General features: G+C 34.3%; 1 protein-coding gene across 1 annotated transcript in view; it reads left to right on the top strand.

Moving 5' to 3' along the window:
- The window catches only part of LOC149789043 (uncharacterized), a 55,535-nt gene extending 31,694 nt beyond the window's left edge, over positions 1 to 23,841 (top strand). The window contains exons 7-12 of the mRNA XM_089975217.1: positions 1,170 to 1,383; positions 2,777 to 2,884; positions 3,974 to 4,210; positions 7,920 to 8,049; positions 11,130 to 11,382; positions 18,874 to 23,841. Of these exons, the coding sequence (XP_089831343.1) occupies positions 1,170 to 1,383; positions 2,777 to 2,884; positions 3,974 to 4,210; positions 7,920 to 8,049; positions 11,130 to 11,382; positions 18,874 to 20,425 (2,494 nt within the window). The 3' untranslated portion in view covers positions 20,426 to 23,841. The remainder of the gene's footprint in view (positions 1 to 1,169; positions 1,384 to 2,776; positions 2,885 to 3,973; positions 4,211 to 7,919; positions 8,050 to 11,129; positions 11,383 to 18,873) is intronic.
- The last annotated feature ends 583 nt before the right edge of the window (positions 23,842 to 24,424 follow it).

Genomic DNA, 24,424 nt, shown 5'->3' with positions numbered 1-24,424 from the left:
GGGTTTATCTTCCTATGATTTTGTGAATTTTTTTATTGTTATTTTTTCAGAACTTTACTTTTATTAGCTATGATATAACCAATATCACACTGAGGTGCTTTTAAATGCTAATATAAACATACACACATATATATCTGAATGAAAAAGATGCCAACCATCTTTGAAATCTTGTTATCATGACTTCTTCTAAATGGATGCTCCAGTGGACACATGGCTTCACCAAAAGGTCTCATATAATGTCTAGCTGATCCCGAGTGAAAATTGTGCCAGACTTTCATCTAATTTGGCCACTGTGGTGTCCACATTGAAAATCTGGTTATAGCTCAAGAATATCAGATATCATTTCGAAACTCTGAAGTTAAAAATGAAGAAACTGTCTTATCATGTGTTCATGGGATTCAAGGGACTGTTGTATAACTTTTTGACAGAGGGCTTCTGTTATCAAAATTCTGAGACAACTTTCATAATAAATGAGATTCATACATATTAATGAGGTGATCTTCAGTCAGATTGGCTGTTTGTTACCACTCCAGAGACCATATTTCCAACTGGATTTGGATCAGACTTGGAATCTAGGCTTATGTCTTCAAAATCTTGGACAAGTTCAGTATTTAATGGGATTCACATGCAATAATCATATGATTTTGCATCTAGTTGGCTTAAGATGGTTGTCTTCTGGAAGTATTTTGTTTTTTATCCAGTTTGGATGAAACTCGGAATATTCACAAGCTTGATAATAAACAAGATCCATGCATAATAATTAAAACTGAATATAAAAAGAACACATTTACAGTCATGCATTTTGCTGTTTATGTATTTTCCCAAAAATAAAGAGTAAATAAAATGGGAACAAATACCTAATGGATTGGGATCCTTTTATCATAGTGAAATAGTATTGCACTGTTAAATAAAATAACTTTTGAAAAAGTTATATTTCCATACATAAATACACCTTGAAAAAAATGTCCTTTTAAATTCCTTGAAAATCCACTCTTTGGGTAAGCATAAACCATGTCATATTTGTCAAGTTTCATAGCAGTCCATCAAAATCTGTTGGACTTTGGTTCATGGATTGTATGATGGACAGAAGGTTGGACAGACGGGCTGACAGAAGGACATGAAAATTGATACATACTCTGAGGATATAAAATCGATGTCTTTAATTACAGCACCAAGCAGATCAAGAGCCTCTATGTGGATACAACCTTCTTCTCAGAAAGCAGCTTGTATATTCCCAGTCGCCAAAACTGTATAGATGCTGTGTACTATCTAGTCAGAGATTGGATCGGAGAGAGCCCCCAAAACATCGTCCATATTTCACCTAGATCCCAATATGGCCATGAACCACTACTTAAAGCTGTGGCAGAAAAACTAGGTCTTAAGGTTGGTCCATAGATGGAAAGGGGAAATTTAAGACTTTGTTTAGAGCTGCTTGCGAGTGAAAACTATTCCATCAAAGCTTACATAGATAAAGTGAACATTTTCCTATTTTATTTTCCCTTTTTGAAAGATGGACGAGCCAACCAACAAGAAAGTCAGCACACTTTTTTAAGGAGGGGAAATGCATGTTCCCTGTTGAATAACTAGAATATTATCAATACACCATTTTTGACAATACAGATTCATATATCAAAATGATTTGATTATGATGAGATTTTGTCTGCACTATTAGTATTATCTATAATGACATGCAGAATGTTTTATTTGTGGTCAAAGAACTGCTTTATTCTTAGGATAAAATAAGAATTTAAGATAAATAATTAGATTGAGCTTAAGGTGTAGCACATATAATAGAAACATAAGTCATTTTATATTGCATAGTATATTAAATTGTACTGGAGATAAGTCAGTTTAGTTTTATGCATAGTACATTAAATATAGGACTTTTAGACTTTTTTCCTACTTTTCATGGTGTACCAGTTTTCTTTTACAGATGGTGACCTTCTTTTTGTTGGGTACCAATTTTCAAACACAAAATGTGACCTTACTTTTTGTGGGCTACCAATTTTCATACACAGAATGTGACCCTACTTTTTGTGGGCTACCAGTTTTCATGGATTTTCTGGTTGCTAGAATTGAATTGAAAGGCCCCATTGAAAATTTAACTTATTTGGAAACTATAGGACACATTCCACAGACCATGAATTGAAAGACCCTGTGAAAAATTAATCTTCAGTGGAAACTATAGGACACATTCTCCACTTCATGAATTGAAAGACTCCATGAAAACTTATACTTCAATGGAAATTAGAGGACACAATCCGCAATCCATGAATTGAAGAACCCATGAAAAAATATACTTCTGTGGAGACTATAGGACACATTCCCCACTGTGTTTATTTGAAAGACCCTATGAAATTTTTTACTTTAATCTGTGGAAACTATTGGATACATACCCTACTCTTTAAATTGAAAATCCCCATAAAAATATACCTCAGTTTAAACTATTGGACACATTTTCCAGTCAATGAACTACAAGACCCCATGAAAAATTATAGATACCCCAATCGTTGAATTGAAAAACCCCATGAAAAAACATACTTCTGTGAAAACTATAGGACACATTCTACTTCTGAGGAAAATAGACAGCACATTCCACAGTCCATGAACACACACACACACACACACACACACACACACACATATATATATATATATATATATATATATATATATAATGAAAAAATGTCATTTTCTTGTAAAACCACAAAAGCTGACACCCAAAAAAGTGAATTAAAAGTATATTTGTAATATTATGTCCTGATCCTTTGTTCAGGTTCACGTGGCTCCCTATAAGTTTGATGTGTATGCGAAGATACGGGAACTCCGAGACTACTTCACCACAGATGAAAACATAACACCTATACATGCATGTGGAAAGCAGGTATATGCAGATCTGATTCATGATTAAAATTATCATTTTAATGCTTTTTAATATAAGATAATTTCTGATCTTTCAGATATGCTTGTTGTGTCATTAAAATCCTTTATATTAAAACTGACATGATTTTAAGAACCTGTCACATGATAACATGCAGAGATTAGTAGTATATCACCTGATCTCAATATCTATTCTTATTTTACCCTTTGGAATCTTCTGTAATATCATGAACTAATTGGTCACCTGCTTTCCATGGTCAGTCACCAGGTGTTTGCTAATCAAAGAATGGTTTCTTACCATTTAAAGAAGTCACTTCATTGCATCCACCATGACTACTTTATGTATGCAAATGAATCATTTACTTCTCCAAGAAAGGCATGTTTTAGGTATAGACTTATGTTAGTTGATGTGTGAACAGGTCATATATTGCTATGTTGATCATTCTATAGTCAGTTTGTTAATGTAACTTCCAGGTGACTAATCTCTCTGCTGTCATATTAAAAATTGAAATTAACCCACAACATTGCTTGGAAAATTCCTTATTGGGATAAATACTTGAATTAATTAGTTCATCTTTGTTGTGGTGGTGGGATGTACAGATGACCATAGGAAATGTATCCAGAAGAAATAGAGAACTAATTTTGCCTAGAATTTGATTTTGTTCATGAAATTATACTATAATTATATATATTATAATGATGTTATTATTGGAGTTATAAGACAACCTCTACTCTGTATGAATCATAATTTAAAGCAAAAACCATTGACTTATAAGCGAGTATACAGTATTTCTAATTTATCTTTGCAATGAAATAAAGTAGTCTACACAAATCAGGTATCAGCAGAATGCCTTTGTGTTGTTTTACACATGTGAAATGGTCTTATGATAGAAGGCACTCGTCTCATCCCCCCTCCATAAAGCATCTTCTAAGTGCTCTTGTAGGGAAAAGTTGAAATTGGTTTGGTGTGTGTCCTTGCTTTATGATAGGTTTGCAGCTAAATTCATTCCTTACCTTGATACAAGTGTACATCCGAATTACTCTTTTCCTTGGAACAAGAGTACATCAAAATGTGTTCTTTGTCTTGTTACAGGTTTGCAAATTTTCCATGGCTGACAAGAGAGTGATGCTGATCCTGCCCACCACTATGTATTTCACACACCGTATCTCCCTGGGGCTGTCTGACATCATCATATCTACTCATGGCTATTTCAGGGCCTGCTACTCCTTCCACTCTTCCTGTACTGAGATTCGACAGCTCCTTGCATATCTCAAGCCAACAAGGGTGTTCCCTAATGTAAAACCCATGCAGGATAAATCCCTAGATGATGTGAGTAATATAATTTGTTTTGGCAAGAACCAGGGTATAGTGTTCATAAATTGTTAAGTTGATTTTCTCAAATGTAAGTTTCGTGCTTACCTTCCTTTCAGAGTAAGTATTGAAAAATGTATGCATTATTTGATGTAGATATTTTTAGCTAACAGTATACAGCACCATTTAAATGAAAGAACAAACATCAATAATGCAACATTAAATACCTTTTATACTGTTAATGTATTTTATAAGAAAACACTGTAAGCGCTTAATCTGTGTTCATTCCAGTAATGGAAAAGGGGAGAGGGTCAAGAGCCCCTACAAGGTCTTAAAGTGGGATCAATTAAGAAAATAGGAAACATGGTGTCTCCTTTCCCAAGCCTCATAATAGCTTACTTGCAACCATACTTCATTTTCCATCTGTGTGAATGGACCTGTTTCCCAAAAATAAATGGGTAATCCAAGTTGTTTTAGAGAGACTTTGATTTGATTTCTATTATTACATTACATCATATAATGATGTTACAGCCCCATAATTGTCTTTCCTTCAGACTTTAATTTGATTTTTAATATTCCATTACATTGTATAATGATGTTACAGCCCCATAATTGTCTTTCCTTCAGACTTTGATTTGATTTCTATTATTCCATTACATCATATACAGATGTTACAGCCCCATAATTTCTTAACTTCAGACTTTTATTTCGACTATTACTTTACTGAGGATTGTTGGATTTAAGCCACATTTGACTATATATTGATGAGATGTTCTGGGAATATAATTTCCACCATTCCATACTTTTATTTATAAAAGTTTCCATACTTTTATTTATAAAAGTTACAACTGCATGCCCTCCTGACTTTTTTATGCAGCATTACTTTACAAAGCATTATTGGATTTAAACCAAATTTTGTTTCCAGCTTTATGTTAATTATACCTTGATTTCCCACATTCCCATTCTTATTTGATGGAGTTAAGAATCCAGAATGTCTGTTCTCTTTTGTTCCCAATACAAGTTCCTCTGTTTATGGTCCTGCTGAGTAAATCATAGATAATAAGGCCCTTGCATTGCTAATAACTTAATATTATTATCTTTACTATTATTATTATTAATATTATTATTTAAAAATACAAATAAACTGAAATAATAATATTAGGATTACAACTCAGACATGAATGAATGATTCAAAACTATTTTGTGATCATAAGTACAATTATACAAGATATTGTTTAAATGTTTTTTCAGTGAGTTTCTGTTCTCATTTTGTTGTTGTTGTTGTTGTAGGGTTTAATGCCATTTTTCAGCACACGATAGGCTACACATGGCGGCCAGTATTAATGGTGGAGGAAGAACCCGAGAAATCCACAGAAAGAACCACCGACCCTCAAGAAGCTACTGGCAAGCTTTCTCACATACCCACATTGGCCGAATCCGAGACTCGAACCTACACAGACAGAGTTGAGATGGCAGTGATCCGTAACGGAGAGCGCTTTAGACTACTCGGCCACTCGGGGCCCCTTCTCATTTTGTAAAAAATATTAATGATGTATCAGAATATTTAAATACATGTGGAATATTATTTCATACACAAACAGAAACAAATTACAATAATAATAATAAATACCATGAATCATATGTGTGTCTGGAACAAATAACTATTGTTTTATGGAATTCACTTATACTTGGACCGCACCGGTGGCCTAGTGGTTAGAGCGTCCGCCTCAGATGCGGTCAGTCGTTGGTTCGAGCCTCGGCCGAGTCATACCAGAGACTTACAAAAATGTTACAACAGCTGTTTCACTTGGCGCTCAGCATTAAGAGGTCAGTGTTAGGACTGGTTGTCCTGGTGTCAGGATAATGTGACTGGGTGGGACATCATGCTACATGTCTGCGGCATGATGCCCCAGTGCTAGACATCACTATAAACTGTCACAATGCAAACATCATAACGATATGACTGACATTTTTTTATAGCTACATTAAAAATCCAAATCACACACACACCACTTATACTTATGTGTAAGACTGATAGGTTACTTCATCTGTATTGGAACATACAAACAAGTTTTTCTGAGATATACTGAATAAACATTGATAGTGCAGTATAACTCAGAACAAAATAAGTTCATATTTTCCTAAAGATATGTAATCCTTTTATTATATACTCAGTTTGCTTTTCTACCCAAGAGTGAGTAATTAAAAAAAAACACTGCAAGAAACAAAATTAAATTTATGCCTGATTCTGAAGTGAACACACAAGCATAGAAACAAATGTACAATAACATTTATGTGCACTTAGCATCACCCAGCAACCTCTGAACTTGGTAGAGCATTTCACTTGCCCTGTCACTTGCTTGCTCATTGTATGAGGTACTCTAGAGGCATAACTTGTACTATAAATCCAAACATTTTGTCAAAAACTTTTTTAGTTGGAAAATTGAAAAACAGCTGAGATGTGAGAGCCTCTTTCACGAGCTGAAAATAAGGCCTTCATCATTTGGCTTATTGGCCCTGAGGCTTTAGCATTTCTCCAAAACCTGCCTTCTTCAGTTGCATTTTTTAAATAATTTAGTGCTTGAACTGACTTGTAAAATGGGACATGAGAGACAGGCTTTATAAAATGGGTCATGAGAGATGGGATTTGTAAAATGGATCATGAGAGACAGGATTTGTAAAATGGGACATGAGAGATAGGATTTGTAAAATGGGACATGAGAGATAGAATTTGTAAAATGGGACATGAGGGACAGAATTTGTAAAATGGGACATGAGAGACATAATAGGCCATAGCCTTAATTTGACTTCTATGATGTTTCTTTATAGACTCTTGAGAGCATGACCTGCAATGTGAACAATTCAATTTGAGAATCATTATGGACATATCTGCTAAAAAGGTGTTTAAATGATCAAAATGGTATTTGCAATACTGCATGTCTTGCATTTATCATAAAGCCATCATGTGTCATAAAGCCATTTCTAGACATTGCAGATATTGAATTCAGTTGTTTGCTTGGTTGAAAGTTTCTTTTGTGACTCAGTGAACTAATCCACTTTGTCAGCTTTATCATCTGTTCTTTCAAATGGACCAGACAGCTTGCTTAGTTCATCCACAGATAAATCTAATAAATCAAAAGCTCCAGCATCTGCATTAGTACCATACAGTGTTTGTTTATAATAAAGGGTAGTTTCTAACATACAATACTATTTTTAGACACAAGTCATGCAGCAAAAATCTGTGCAGTATTATGGAGTACCGCATAATTCTGGCAATGTAAAGTAAATGGAGATTTTAAAAAATGAGCATACAGTAAGCAGAGGGATTTTGTTACTCAAGTTTGCTTCTTAATTTTTCTTTCAATTGTTAGATATTTTTGAAGTTGCATGCAGTTTGTACATGCCAATGGTTTTTAGTTTACTGGCATGCAAGTCTGCTTGAGGCCACTGCAATCATCATATATTCTAGGCTGCTTGAGCTCTACAAGATGGTGTTGACTAGCACTATGTATTCCATTTACAGATTCATATCAAGATGTATCAGATGTCAACTACACCAGTTCAAACACAAACCTCTTGCCCCTTAGTCACAGGTTTACAGCACTATTGTGAGATTTATTTATTTATAATTTACAGTAATTAACAGCAAATGGACAAAAATTAAGATTCCATCAGCAAAGTCATTATAGTTGTAAGTCTTTCATTTATGTAATATGTTTTTTGTCAGGTGCAACAGAGATTGAACAGGATGCTAGTACAGTTGACAGGGCCAAAGGAGCATGGGGAGGGGAATCATATTCACAGAGATTTAGGGCTTCTGAAGAGGAGGTCCTTGAGTGTCAAAAGAAAACAGACAGGTACATTCAGCTACTGAGATGATGTACAAAGCAATATTTAGTTCAGAGCAGGTGATGAATTATTAAGTTTGTAGTACAGTAAAACCTGTTATGAGAAACTGCCCTTTCTGCCAACAAAAAATGGTCTCTCAAGACAGGTGGTCTCTCATAACAGGTTTTTACAAAAGTCCAGTTTGCATGGTCCAGTTTCAGAACAATTTAACGAAAAATAACCACAATCACCAGATATATTCTATTCTTTATTAAAAGTTCTTTCTAAAATATTGTATGCATTTATATAGCAATAAAGATATACTTTTATCATTAAACATGAAATCACATTTACATTTGAAGATCGCATATATTATCATAATCAAATCATTTCTGATTTACTCCAACTGAATAACACCCTAAATTTGTTTTACCGATGTTTAAACTGCTATTTTGCAAGTGATCTGGTCTTTTTAACTTCTTTCAGTTACAATAATTATTATCTCCAATGTTAAAATTTGTCTTATTTGAGTTGGATGCTCTTCCAGCATTATTAAGATAAAATGGTGTTAACATTATTAGTGCTTAGTTGTAAAATCAACTGTAAAGATGGTTTTGACTAGGTTTGGGAATATGTGAAAAATCTATACATGTGCACTGCATATCTAACAATTATTGAAAAAAAACCACAATGTTATTTCAACCAGAAACAGAATCATTTACTCAGAAACAAAAGTCATCAGCATAGTTTAAAAAGACATACAAGGATTAACTCTGTGAACAAAGTATGTAACCTGGTCACACCAGCTTGAATAGTTGATGGCTTAGCTACTGGGATGTAATTACTGTAACATCGGGGGAAAAAATACCCATCACAAGCCTTTAACACTATCAGTCGAATCCCTCAAATGATTCTCACTTGCTTGTTTGATATACAAAGACCTCATTAAAAAAAAGGTCAGTGGAGTTGATCACCGTTTTTGTGATGTCATTCATAGCTGTGCCAAAATGCATATTTTGCAAAGTCATCATGGTTGCTGTGAGCAGGTGGGCGCTCATGACAGCGTTTATATAATAAAATCGATCTGTGCATTACAGTTGTGGTTGGAAATAACAGGTGGTCGCTCATAGCAGAGGTCACTCATAACAGTTTTTACTGTACTGTAGGTAGGTAGGTGGATATGTGTTGGGGTGGATGGAAGATAGGTTGGTAGGTGGAATAAGTTGTCATTGACATGGAAATGTTAACAAATAAAAATATTATAAAAATACATGTTTGAGTAATTTATTGATTTTAGAAAATTTTGTATCCATGCATAAGAATGCATGCTTAAAAAGAAACTTTAAAAGTTTTTTAGTAATATGTTACCCTAAACCCCTTTCAGACTGATAAGCAAGACCATCAGTATAACAGAGCAAAAATAATCACTAGATATTTAATGTGAACTACCATGAATTAACTTTTATTCATCGGGCATCAGTTCTCGTGGATTTTGTGGTTACCACAAACCACGACTTGCAGGAACCCAATAATACAGGATCAGCTTATGAAGAAACTGCAAATCTTTAAGGTTTTGTTTTTTCTTTTAAATTAGGTATAAGTAAATTAAAGATTTCAGGATTGCTGTAACTTATTTAACAACAAAAATTGAAAGTAAAATGTTATTATCAGTTTATGTTATTGTTCTTACATGGAACAGAACTGGTGCCATTACATTACCTATTGGTCAATTCAGTGTCCCAAGGCTATCGTGACTGTCGTACCTGTTTTAGCAGATAGGGAGACATATTTGAAATAGGTTCCAAATTTTTTAGTGTGCAGCAAATATAAAAGTCACTCAAACATAAAATTAGAGCACATGGATCTACTTGTGGTATGGTTTCCTTGAGATAACAATTTTGTTTGAATGTAGGTGAGCTAGGGGACAAGAAGCTGAGGATTTAAGGAATGGATAGCAGCAAATAATTGTCACAAAAATTAGGTTACAGTAGTGTAATTTTGGTATGAGTTACTTTCCTTCAGATAAATCCATGCACCAATTCATAAGTGCAAGTAAAGATAGGATCCAGGATATTGAAGATGTGATGAATGAATAGGTGAAGACAGCAGTGCAACTGGTCTTAAAATCTGGTGTTAATTGTTTCAAAATCATATACCATAGATACTTGCTTACAAGTCCCACTGCAAACTATATAGACCCAGAGATGCAGTTGAACAAACAACATAAACACATGAGCTGCAAATGCATTATGCTACAACAAATCAGGATCTTTGTTGTGAGCAGTTTGACTTGAATGATAAGCGAGTGTACATGGTACCTATATAACAGCATGGTTCTCAAGCCAGGCTTAGTGTTATGTAGAACCCATCTTCCTTTTAATTTTGACAGTGATTGCTTGTAAAATGTTTAACTATTTAAGTTTTGTATAAATGGACATTGTTACATTGCTGATGGAATCCAGAATCTTTAAAATAAATGTATAGGTTGATGTGCATTTTGTTGTGCGTATCTATCCCCAACTTTACATCAAGTTTGCACCAGGGTGAAGATCATAGGTTTGTTGAGATCACATTACTTCTTTGCAAAAGAAAGCATACATGGGTGATTAACAGAAAGTCATAAATTGCACCCGATTTCAAAAAAGGTATTTATGTGTTTTGCATTGATGGTATTATTTTTTATTAACAGTAGTTACAAGTATTTCACTTGTCAATTTTTTAATAAGAGACAGAAGTAACAACCATGTCATTTTGTTCAGCCCTCCCAGAGTTCATAGCATTGCAATACACCTTGGAAAAAAGTGAGGTCATATTGAGGGCTGTTCCAGTAAAACATACATGGGATGCAAGGAAGGCACTTTTAATTTCATGTAGTCACCCATAGATGCAAAAATTTATAATTTTGTATTATTATAGTATAAACTCTTGGAATAAACAGGGTAACTTGGCATATCTTTTTTTTGAAAAGCTGCCTTCCCCAGATGCCATGTAATTTTAAATGGAATAACCCTGATGACATCTTAATGTGATCATGTCACTTCAGGCCATGGTACTAGAGTAGATTTTTCAAAACCAGAATATCAGAATATCTTAATATTTTTTTTTACAGAATCCCTAAGTGACTCAGAAAGTTTAGATTTTGGCAGTCCAAAAAAAGTCAGGAGAAAAAGTTGGACCCCTCCGCTTACAACACCAGAGAAAGCCTTGGCTGATAGATTATCTAATAGTAAAGATAGTGCTTTAGATAAAGTTATATCTCCTGGAAAGAGCTCTCAAAGTGGTGCAAGTTATTCCTCACATTATAAGAGTGACAACAGTGGGAGTGAGCTGGATCTTTTATCCAGCCAGGAAAATCAGTTAAGGTAAAATCAGTGATTTGTATTCTTATATTTTATACTTTTTTTTCTACTTATCTTTCCGCCTGGGCATGAAGGAAAAATAAATAATGTGCACCTATCCTTATATCTTTGATTTTCAGTGACTTGTGATGACTTGGGCATGATTAGTTTTGATTCTCAGTGACTTGTGATGACTTGGGCATGACTAGTTTTGATTCTCATTGACTTGTGATGACTTGGGCATGACTTGTGATGACTTGGGCATGATTAGTTTTGATTCTCAGTGACTTGCGATGACTTGGGCATGATTAGTTTTGGTTCAGTTTCAGTCAGTTTTAAAATGTTACTTAATTAGAACTTATGTAATTGTGGTAATGAGAAGATATCCTTTTATTGCTTCCACTTTGTATGTCAACATAATAACAAGTAGTAATGTGAACATCAACAAAAAGAATGTGTGATTTCATGTGTACAGTTACCATCTGGACTATTAATTGTGTATGATTTCATGTCTACAGTTACCAAGTTACCAGCAGGACTATCATTAGTGTATGATTTGATGTCTGCAGTTACCATCAGGACTATCTGTTGTGTATGACTTTATGACTACAGTTACCATCTGGACTATCAATTATGTATGATTTCATGTCTACAGTTACCATCGTCCTGATGGTAACTGTAGACATGAAATCATACATAATTGATAGTCCAGATGGTAACTGTAGTCATAAAGTCATACACAACAGATAGTCCTGATGGACTATCTATTGTGTATGACTTTGTCTACAGTTACCATTAGGACTATCTGTTGTGTATGATTTTGTATATACAGTTACTTTCTGGACTATCTGTTGTGTATGCTTTCATGTCTACAGTTACCATTAGGACTATCTGTTGTGTGTGATTTTATGTCTACAGTTACCATCAGGACTATCATTTGTGTATGATTTCATGTCTACAGTTAACACCAGGACTATCCATTGTGCATGATTTCATGTCTACAGTTACCATCAGCACTATCCATTGTGTATGATTTCATGTCTACAGTTACTATCAGGACTAACCATTGTGAAGAAAAATAAATTAAAAGTTAGAGTATCAATATTTCAAAGAGTAGAAATTTTGGTACATAAGTGTACTTTGAAAAATGTCTGCATTCTTTAGAACCTTTTTCAACTAGTAAAAATGTATGCTTCCAAATTTCAGGGTTGTTTGTAAGTATTAAAATTTTTGTATCACAAAAATTCTATTTCAGTTTTAAAATATTTCCTTTGAATTAACTTATGCATGTATTTCTGATGAAGAGATATTTGTTGCAGGCAACAACAAAAAATTAAAGTGTATATCAAAGCTATAAGTTCCTGATATGTTCTGCCAAATTACATAATTTGTTTTGCTTGTGTAATTGTTTTACAACTGCTTGACCATTGTAGAACCTACACAAATTAAAACTAAAATTTATACTGTAAATTTATTTATTTTATGGCATCAGTTCTAGCAGTTTTGGGTAAAGTAACATTTCCATCCATAAATAAATTTGTGAACTAGGGAAGTGGTTTTATTGTTTGCTCGGATGGATTATTATTTGTCGAGTCTTTACATTTATGGTTTGTAACAGCCACAAAATTCATGATGATTGGTGTCCACAATTGTTTAAATATTTTTATAAGTAAACCAGTTTTGAAAGAACACCTTATCATGGCCTTTAAAGACATCAAAGTGATTTTCATGAGAGGTTATAACACTACGTAATCTATATAACCATGCATTGAGAACCAGGTCTATTAAGACAGTTCATCTTTAAAGAAAGGTTTGACTGTATATCTAATGATTCAGTTAGTGTCAGATGATGGACTGTACAAGCTACTCAGATGTAATGGGTATTTTGTAATATAGAATATTTTGCATCTAGTCCTTCCATTAAAAAAATCTTATTTTATATGTTAACCCATAAATACCATATATACTTGTGTATAGAATGAATCCAGCTGCAAACTGCACAGACCCAGATCTGCCAACACGTGATGTGCTGGCAGATCTGGGTCTGTGCAGTTTGTCAGGAGTAATCAGTAGAACAAACAACATAGACCCTGACCTGCAAATGCATTATGCTATGGCAGATCAGGATATTTGTTGTTTGCAGTTTGACTTGACAAGTATATACGGTACATAAAAATCTTATAATTCCATTTTTTTTACAGGAATTCTGTAAAATAAATTCGCAATGAAAAGAAAATTATCAGTCGATCTGGTAATCTAGACTTATTACAAGTGATTAATAATAATGAATATGAAATATGCAGTTAATAAACATTAAAGATTGTGATAATTCTGTATTTCATCAAATATTAAGGTGAACCTGTCCTTTTTGCAGAGCCAAGTTTAGCATTTCTATTATAATTTTTGTAGAAAAAGGAAAATGTTATTCATTACATTCCCTACGTTTTGGCCAAATGAGCTTATGTTATGATTCTTTAATGTCGTCTGCATCATCCATTCAGTTATTTGATTTACAACTTCTCTTCCAATACCACTTTACCAATTTGTATGGGACATTACAGGGAGCATTCTGGCAGAAAGACCTCTCAGATTGTTTGTTCAGTTGATGCCAATTTGTCATCTAATATGTCTGCCATAAAAACAAAGAAAACTTAAGACTAACTTCTTGTCAAAACTGCTCAATAGAATCTGCCAACATTTTAAGAAAACATGCTGTTACTAAGGTCTTTTAAATTTTTTTAAATGATGCTGATCCACCAACAGTTATGACTGCAGTTACTAAAAATAACAAATTCAAATGATACTAAATCCTAGCTTACGAGAATCTGACAAAATCATTCTCATGAATGCCGTTCAGATTGGTACAAATGAAAATGATCTGCCATCAGATATGGCCACCATTACTTAAATTTTTTTTTTACATCTTTAAAAAAAAACGTAACAGAGACTTTGACTTAAATTTAATAGAAAACATCCTGACATAAATTTTTTCAAGTTTGTACAAAATGATTCAATCCACCATGAATTACATCACTGTTACTAAAAATTTGCGTATTTTTTAAATGACTGTCAAAAATTGCTGAAAATAATTTTAAAAAATTTGAGAGAAAGCATTCTGGCATGAATCTTTTCATGGTTTTATATTTGATGACATTCTGCTATCAAATATGGCAACCATTTCTAAAAATAGAAAGCATCCTGGAAAGAGTTGTAAAGTGTATACTGTTGTTGATACACCACCAAATATGGCCACCATTACTTACAATTATAGAAAAACCTTCAAAGGACTTCTAAAAAACTGCTGAACAGAACTTATCTACATTTACAGAAGAATCCAGGCATATGAGTACCTTTCATTTTTGTAAAGGTTGACAGCAGTCTGTTGTCAGATATAGTGCTTCTTAAAAGAAGAATTCAAGGAATAATTTAAGACAAAGAAAAACACAATAGAATTTGACAAAAATCATTTTAGCATAAAGGCTTTTCAGTTTGGTATAAATTTGCTGATCTAGTTCAAATATGGATGCCCATTACGAAGAATTGATTAACCTCTATGTAACTTTATCTCAATGATCACTTGACAGAATTTGACAAAATTAAAAATAATGCACCCAGTCATAAAGGTCTTTCAAATTTGTACAAATGATGTAGATTTATTATAGAATTGAGCTGCTGTTACTAAAAACTGTAAAATATTAACATACAGTCGACTCCACTTAACTGCACATCGGTTAACTGCACACTCCGGATAACTGCACGTAGTCACGCCGGTCCCGTTTTTTCCCAATGCTTTTCAATGGGAACAAACTTCGGATAACTGCACTTCGCTTAAATGCACACTCCGGATAATAGCACGATAAATGTTCTGCCTGTGGCACATTATTCATTACAATTTTACTCTGGTTAACTGTACAATGTATAGTCAGGATCAGTTATTGCCAGTCCATTGCTGTAGCGCTTCAAATAAGCCGACAGTTAAGCCGGTAAATGCAACTTTGTAAATGATTGACATGTAAAGGACACCATAGGTGATAGATGCATGTATATTCCCGCCCACCAGGGAGCAATAGCATGGGAACAATCATATGTTGCATTAAATGACAGTCTTCAGACAGAAGGTGAAATCAACGACTCAGTAGAAAATTACGAAAGAAGTGATGACGACAACGCAGTAGATAACCAGGTTTCATCTAAAGTTGCTATTCACTCACTCCAGAATTTCTGCAGATTCATGGAACAGAGAAAATGTGAGCTGTTTGAACTGTTTTACAAAATAGAGTCGGCAATTTACCAACTTATTAGTAAAACTTGTGTGCAGACATCAATTGCCGATTTCTTTTGGAAATCGTCAATTTCATTGTGTTTGATTTAACAATATTACGTTAGTGCCGTTCATTGTAGACTCTTGTTTCATTTAAATAAATGTTGCAAGAGTGGATTCTAATCATCTTTATACTTTATTCTTCACCTATATTTGTGCCGTGCTGATTTAAAGCTATACTGTACTGTACTTCAGTTAACTGCACACTCCGTTTAACTGCACAGTCTCGTGACGGGCCCGAGGCTGTGCTGTTAACCGGAGTCAACTGTATCAGCAAACAGACTAGCTTAGATTTTTTGGCCAAATGACAGTGTATTTGGATTTTAGTAGATAGAAGCAGGTGAACAACCTCAAGCCCAATTGGGCCTCATGTTTTAAAAAGTGTCGTTGATAAGGCATACCTGGCATATTCCTGGGCAGTGTGTGTGGTGGTGGTGGTGATGATGGTGCAATAAGTGTATTTTGAGATCTCAAGGGTGAGTTAGTATGCTTGATCCAAAATTGCAGTGTTATCCAATTAAAAATAAGTAATCTTTCATATAAGCCTTTAGAAAATTACTGGAAATTTAAATTGGTTTAAAAAAATAAAATAGCATATAGGTTTCTGTCTTTAATATTTGACAGTTGGACAGTGGAATAATTTATTAATTACATGTAGTCTTTGCTGCTTTCATCATTTCACTAGAGGGGGTTGTAGGGAAATGCAAGTTTTATTTGTGTTCATCTTTGCACTCATTGGAGCCTGGATGGTACTGTTGTTCAGACATTTCTTGTTGAATTTTTCTCCTTCTGCATCTGCATTTTTGTGAGGAAGTGTCAGATATGCCTTGTGGTATTGCTATATCAGTGCATGTCATGCACTTCACAATGATGTTTGCAATGTGGAAACAATAAAATGCTCCACATTGCTGCTGTGCTTCACAAAGTCAAACTCCATCCAGGAGTTCTGAAATTTAATTTTGCTGGTCTTTGCTTGCTTTGCAAATGGCTTGAACTCTTCCCTGAAGTGCAACTGCATTTTGACATTTTGCCTTCAAAAATTAAGCAAACTTTTTTCTGACTACTAAAAAAATAATATTGTACATTTTATAGATGGATGGAAATCCAGGTTCAATGAAACATTGTCACAGATCACAAACTTTTCATTAATCTTTAAGATTGTGTCAACTTTTCATTCATGGCAGTGATGTTCTTTTGACACAGATCTAACTTCAAATGAATGAAGTTCTTTGACTTTGTGTACTTTATCTAAAGGATTTAACACAGCATTACCCTAGCCAATTGTCAGTCAGTTAATAATGTGAAATGATGGTTGCTTATTTCTGACTGCCATGCCTTTTACTTGGCTTTATAATAATCTGATTTCCCTAAGGGTAGTTTTACTTGGCTTTGTAATAATCTGACTACCCTAAGGATAGTTTTACTTGGCTGTATAGTAATCTGACTGCCCTAAGGGTAGTTTTACTTGCCTGTATAATAATCTGACTGCCCTAAGGATAGTTTTACTTGGCTGTATAATAATCTGAGTGCCCTAAGGATAGTTTTACTTGGCTGTATAATAATCTGACTGCCCTAAGGGTAGTTTTACTTGCCTCTATAATAATCTGAGTGCCCTAAGGATAGTTTTACTTGGCTGTATAATAATCTGAGTGCCCTAAGGATAGTTTTACTTGCCTGTATAATAATCTGACTGCCCTAAGGGTAGTTTTACTTGGCTGTATAATAATCTGACTGCCCTAAGGATAGTTTTACTTGGCTGTATAATAACCTGACTGCCCTAAGGGTAGTTTTACTTGGCTCTATAATAATCTGACTGCCCTAAGGATAGTTTTACTTGGCTGTATAATAATCTGACTGCCCTAAGGATAGTTTTACTTGGCTGTATAATAATCTGACTGCCCTAAGGGTAGTTTTACTTGGCTGTATAATAATCTGACTGCCCTAAGGGTAGTTTTACTTGGCTGTATAATAATCTGAGTGCCCTAAAGGATAGTTTTACTTGGCTGTATAATAATCTGACTTCCCTAAGGGTAGTTTTACTTGGCTGTATAATAATCTGAGTGCCCTAAGGATAGTTTTACTTGACTGTATAATAATCTGACTTCCCTAAGGGTAGTTTTACTTGGCTGTATAATAATCTGACTTCCCTGAGGATAGTTTTACTTGGCTGTATAATAATCTCACTGCCCTAAGGGTAGTTTTACATGGCTGTATAATAATCTGAGTGCCCTAAGGATAGTTTTACTTGGCTTTATAATAATCTGACTGCCCTAATGATAATTTTACTTGGCTGTATAATAATCTGACTGCCCTAAGGGTAGTTTTACTTGGCTGTATAATAATCTGACTGCCCTAAGGGTAGTTTTACTTGGGCTCTAAACATGACTGTTTACTATTCATACAGACATGTATAGTGGTGGTCAAGAAATGTCTGTCACTTTATTTTTTTAAAATATTTTTTTAAGATTATTAAAAATCTCTCTTTTCGAATGGGGATAAAATCTGTTCTTTGTGTTATGGTATGACAGTGTGATATGCTCTGTCTGTCCATTACCACATCTCTGCGGGCCCCAAGTGGCAGCCATTTAAAGTGCTCACCATTACAGATCACTGCCATCTCACCTCTGCATGGATTCAAGTCCCATGTTCAGCCAATGTGGGTATGTGAGAAAGCTTGCCAATAGCTTCTTGTGGGTTGATGGTTCTTTCCAGGGTTTTCACAGGTTCTTCCTCCACCATTTGCACTTGCTGCCATGTATAAGCCTATCATGTGCTGAAAAATGACATTAAACCCTACAACAACAACAATACTGCTTCTCTTCCTAAACTGCTGGGTGATAATTCAGAAAAATAACTTTGTAGTTATGTTGCCCTGTGGTGATAGTCTGCAAGAGGGGTATTATTGGTTCATGTTCCTGGGGTCCCTGGGTGGGGATAGGGTTCAAATGTAGAGAAGTTAAAGTTAAATCACATTTTCTAATATTTTCAAACCAATCTTAATATGTGCAGCCTTGACAGCACAGCTGGAAGGTGCATCATATGTGTGATAGATTTTACATTATGACCCTGACAAGGGATATGTTGGAAGGGGGTTTAAAATATGCTGTGAAAAACATGGGGATTTACTAGCTAAACTTGCCATGTTAATCAGGTCTTTGAATATTTAACTGGTACAAATCACTTTTATATTCCAGTTCCCAGCTTGATATTGACCAAGCAGTACAACAGTTTGAGCTACAGCCAGGTAGTTTCCTGGAAGAGATCAAGGCTAAGAGCTCTCAGGAACTGCAGACTGGTACACAGTCCTTCTGTGTCATGGTTCTGGATGATGATGAGCAGGTGGATGAGAATTATGAGAGCACCAGTTTTGTTGAAGAAAATGATACTATGAATGGAGAAAGTCAGGAGTCAGATCATGAAGTGAATACAAAAGAAAATTCTTGTTTAGGCACAAGGGAAACTTCTGAATTTATTGGAAAGAAAAACAACAGTTTGGAAACAAACAGTACAATGGAAGATAGCTGCTTCAATAAAACTGGTGAGGATACACTTAATAATATCAGTGAAAAAGCAGATTCTGCCTCTGATCTAGAAATACAAGTTGTAGAAGATGGAAAAAATGATAGCAACCATGTTCAACATTCAAATAGGAATAACAGCATCCATGTTTCGAGAAAGGATAATAACACAGAAACAACTTGGGGACAAAATAATAAAACCAGTCTACATGAGGCGAAGACACAGATAGTAATGACTGACAATGAATCACAACATGGTGATGCAAAAGCTGTCCCTGGTGAGAATTCTAAGTCAGAGATTAATTTGAAATATGGTTTTAACATTTTGAAGAAAGAGAGAAAAAGGGTTGAGGATGATGTGGGAGGCAAATCAAGCAATAAAACCAATGAGACATATAATAAAAGCTCTAAATTTAATAGGCAAAGAAGTTTTGACTTTTTTGAAGATGTGGAGTTAGATGAAGAAAGAGGGACAAAGTTTGCAAAAGGAAAAGTTGAGGGAAAGTCTAAGGTTCATTTAGAAAATAGCTCTAGTGTCATTAGTCAGAAAAACAAAGATGTCATAGAAATATCAGATGATGATGATAATTATGATTTTGGTGATGATAACTCTGCTGATGAAGAGATATCAGATAGTGAAGAGGAGAAATTACTATGGAATGATACCACCACACATCCTGTGAAAAACAAACATGTTCCAGCAAAAACTTGGAAAGAAACATTAATTGAAGATATGTTTGATGACGACACTGACAGCACTCAGCCACCAAGTTCCATATCAAATGATTCAGAGGACTGTGTTATTCTTAGTGGTGAAGAAGATGAAATTGGCAGATTGCAGGAAACTTTTAACTGTTATAATGGCGTTGACATTGGATATGAGACTGTGCGTAAGAAAAAAGAGCACAATGTAAATAACTTCATAGAAAAGATAACCAAAAAAATTCAAATTCAAATTAGGAATGCCGGTAATTCTGTAAACTTTGACCCAGATGCCCCTGGCATGTCAGGATATCAGACATCTGATATTCGTTCTCCCCACATGTCATACCCAACCAAATATATACTGGGGTCAGATAATGGACGTCAAGGTCACAGTGTCATTGACCTTACACAAAGCGATGAGGAAGACAGTGATAAAACTACACTTAATGATAACATCGACACTGCTGCTCTTAATGGCAATGAAACTCTGGACAGCTGCGACATCATTGAAGAAATACAATGATGTCAGATTCTTATTGGCAAATAAGAAAAAGTCAGTTCAGCTTAAGGGACACCTGTTGTCTCATGTTGTTTACATTAATGTCTTTGACTTGTTTTGGTTACTGTAAGTAACATTTATCTCTTCCACAATTTTGTTTTCTTCAAATACAGTGATAATTTATTTACACCATCCCATTTATAAAATAGGTTGCTTAAAAACTATTGCTTATTTCATGGTTTGGGTTTTACAACACAGCAAAACTAGTATGTTATTTAGTCTTGAGGCATTTGTAATAAGTGCCTTGGCCAGGTATGCACCATGGTAGCTGACCTAATGGTAGGATTCAAACCTGCACCCATTTGGCAATGAAGCCAGCATGATGACCACTAACCCATGATGGCTCTTAGAAAAGGCAAATGTTGCTTATTTTATGTTATGGGCACAAATATGCACATCATATAATTGTGCATTTACCAAGGTCATGAATTAAGCAGATTATTATCAATTTTTCAGAATGTAACAAAGATTAGGACTAAACATTTTGCATCAAATGAAAATTTTCATTTGAACAGTTTCAGTCATAAACTGTGGTCATATGTTTAAATGAACTGTTTCTCTATATGAGAGAATACCTCTTCCTAAAGTTTTTACCATTAACAATATCTGTTGTATGATATGTTTGACATTTATGCTTTTAATTTCTTTTTAAAGACATAAAAGAATCAACTATTTTTTGCATTTTTATCTTAATGATTGGCAGCACTTAAATACAACTCATATATATACAGTTCCATTTATCACAAGTCAGCTGTACATAATATTATTCACAGCTCAAGTATACAGTTCCATTAATCACAAATCATATGTACATAATATTATTCACAGCTCATGTATACAGTTTCATTTATCACAAGTCACCTGTACATAATATTATTCACAGAAATTTTTTGAGCATCTATTTTATACATATATACATTCTTGTTATACACATACCTCATCAAATCCAACTAGTTTGCTGCCCTATATATGCACTTATAAGTCGAGCCAAACTGCAGACTGTACAGACTTGGATTGGCCATTGTATATTAATTTTATTAGAATTGATCAGTAGAACAAGCACCACAGATCAGATCAGGGTCTATGTTGTTTGCAGTTGAACTTGACTGATGTATAGATGGTACTTGTATAAAACAGTTTATGAGACAATCAGTAATGCATTGATGTTTTCAAATCATGTTAGAGTAGGTAGTATGGCAGGGACTTAATTTTAGTTTATGAAACGGTTTATGGAATGGGTTTAAATATGCATTATGTTGAGATTTCTTGAATATGTATGTTAAGTTACTGATATTTTCTTAAATATGTTGTTATGTTATAACTTCTTGAAATATTAATTTTATATAATGTACCAATTGTTGGACATTTTGAAGTTTTGACAGTAATTGTACATTGTGCTGCAGGTGAATAAGAATGTAATTTGTTTGGTGTACTCTATATGGGCATGAAATTTTAGACTATAATGTTGTACAAGCAACTAACCCTAGTTTGCTAGAATAATATTGTCCATGAAAAAGTTGACAAAATATCTCCAATAAATTAAAATAGATGGTTGATCAGTTCTCATGCAACAATAATCACTCTTCAAAGTTGAATCTCTTTGTAACACTCAGTAGGGTGCACCATAGCATGGGTTGCAATTGAGATAATCCAGGCCACAGAACCCTTGTTCATTAAATTCTGAGATTTCATTGCATGAACTGCTGTCTTGAATATTATACAATAAAGTTCATCTCAATATCAGACACCACCACATCCTGCATTTAATAATAATTGTTATAAATTGTTTTCTGCACATCAGTGACATATAAACAGTCATGTAATCCTGAGCTTGCAGAAATTTGTAACAACTGGGGACTATTTTCTGTTTCCAGTCAGTTTCTGATGTACTTTAGATGAAGATTTTCTATACCAACTCCATGCATCATAATAAGAACAACTGCCCACCCACCCCCAGCCCATCATGTTGTTGTTGTTGTAGGGTTTGACACCATTTTCCAGCACACAATAGGCTATACATGGCAGCAAGTATTAATGGTGGAAGAAGAACGCTGGGAAAACCGCCGGAGAGAACCACCGACCCACGAGAAGCTACTGGCAAACTTTCTCACTTATCCACATTAGCGAATCTGAGAGTCGAACCCATGCAAACAGAGGTGGGATGGCAGTGATCCATAACAGAGAGCGCTTTAGACCATTTGGCCACTCTGGCCCCCCACCCATCATGTAAGATATCAATTTGAAACCCCTGATTCTCCATTCATAAATTGCTGCATTTTGCTTCAACAATATGTTTTACCTGCTGTTATTAATGGTCATGGTCATATAATATGGAGGGGGTCTCACTAAAATTGAACACAATTGTGGCTTTGAAAGATGCTAAAATAATAAATGTTGGACATGCACTTAATGTTGAAAAGCAAAGCAATAGCATTGTAAAAAGAATAATCATAGGGAGTGACAAAAGTTCATCTGATTGCTGCAATGACCTGCATTGACACTCTAACCAATCTATAGAATAATATGACCCTTGCCTAGCCATAGGGCTAATTATTATGGTGTAATGTGAAGAGGCTAAGAAAAGAAAACTAAAGCTACCTAAAATCAAAAGCTTAGTTGATGAAATCTGCTGATTTATAAAATTTGAAAATGGTTCTAGCATTATATATTGAACCAGTCAGAGAAGAGTGACACTGCAAAAATGGCACCTCATCACTAGTGTTGAATGCTGCTTTAGTAGCACCAAACTTGGCATTTAGTTTTACTTTGTGAGTGGTAACCAGTTTTATTCATCAGATTCATCAGATTCTTGTTTACTACACAAATGTTACCATATAAATGAAATTATTGCAGAAAAACAATGATCTTGAGCTTATTACAAAAGTTTATCATTTGTTCCTCATCAAGGCCAGCCATCTTATTTCACCACTTTTCATCCAAGAGGACATGGGCCATGGCCATATGAGGTGACAACAGCATGAGAATGTTAAAAATACTGAATCAAATATGGCTCATAGAAACCTAAATTTAGTATTGTCTGCTTACAGATGAACACTTCTGACCTCTATTTCCTGCACTGAAACTCAACACAACAAAAGATTTGGGAACTAGAGCAATAAGGCCAGGCTGTTGTCAATTGAATACTCTTAGCATAATGAAGTAACATATTACCTTAGTTAAAAGGTCACCCTTACTCAATTCACAAAGGTTAACTTCATTATTTTTACAAGATTTTAATTTTTATATTACAAAAGAAATTTCATGTATAAATTAGTTTTATGAATATATTGTATTTTAAAGTGCATATTGGCAATTCATGGTCAAAATAACTTCTCAAAAACAATAAATTTACTTTTGCAAATTAAATTCACATTTACATATTTTAAAATGTTAGTGTTTTTATTTCAGAACTGGTGTTTACCTTACCTGGATATAAGACCAAGTGAGTTTATGGTATGGCCGTGCATTCATTGTATGTTATCTGCAGTTTGATAATTTTCATTATCTTCTCTAAAATGACGAAGTTGAATTGAACCAAATTTGATAAAAGCATCCTCTCTCTCTTCCATCACTGTCCATCAAATTTTATACAATTGATGTCAATCTGCCACCAAATATGACTGCCATTACCAAAGAACAGGAAACAATCTTTAAACTGCTTCTGCTTAAAGTCTTTTTATATACATTTTACAAATTAAAGCTGCTTTACCATCAAATATGATTGCCATTACTAAAACAAGGTCATTTTTAAAGAAATTCTCAAACATTGCTAAACTGAATCGGATAAATTTGATAGAAACATGATGACCTCAATTTGTAGCAATTTTGTACAAATAATGCCCATCATCCTCCAAAATAGAATACCTTTGAACAACTACTCAAAAAACTAAATTTAATAGAAAGCTGCCATCACTAAAACTAGGAAATCTTAAAAAACTTCTCAAAGACCACTTCAAAGAATTT

This window comes from Sinohyriopsis cumingii, chromosome 11, assembly GCF_028554795.1.
Source record: "Sinohyriopsis cumingii isolate HCF-2022 chromosome 11, ASM2855479v2, whole genome shotgun sequence".
NCBI lineage: Eukaryota > Metazoa > Mollusca > Bivalvia > Unionida > Unionidae > Sinohyriopsis > Sinohyriopsis cumingii.
The sequence above is the reverse complement of the archived record's forward strand: the minus strand, read 5'-3'. Positions and strand labels throughout refer to the sequence as shown.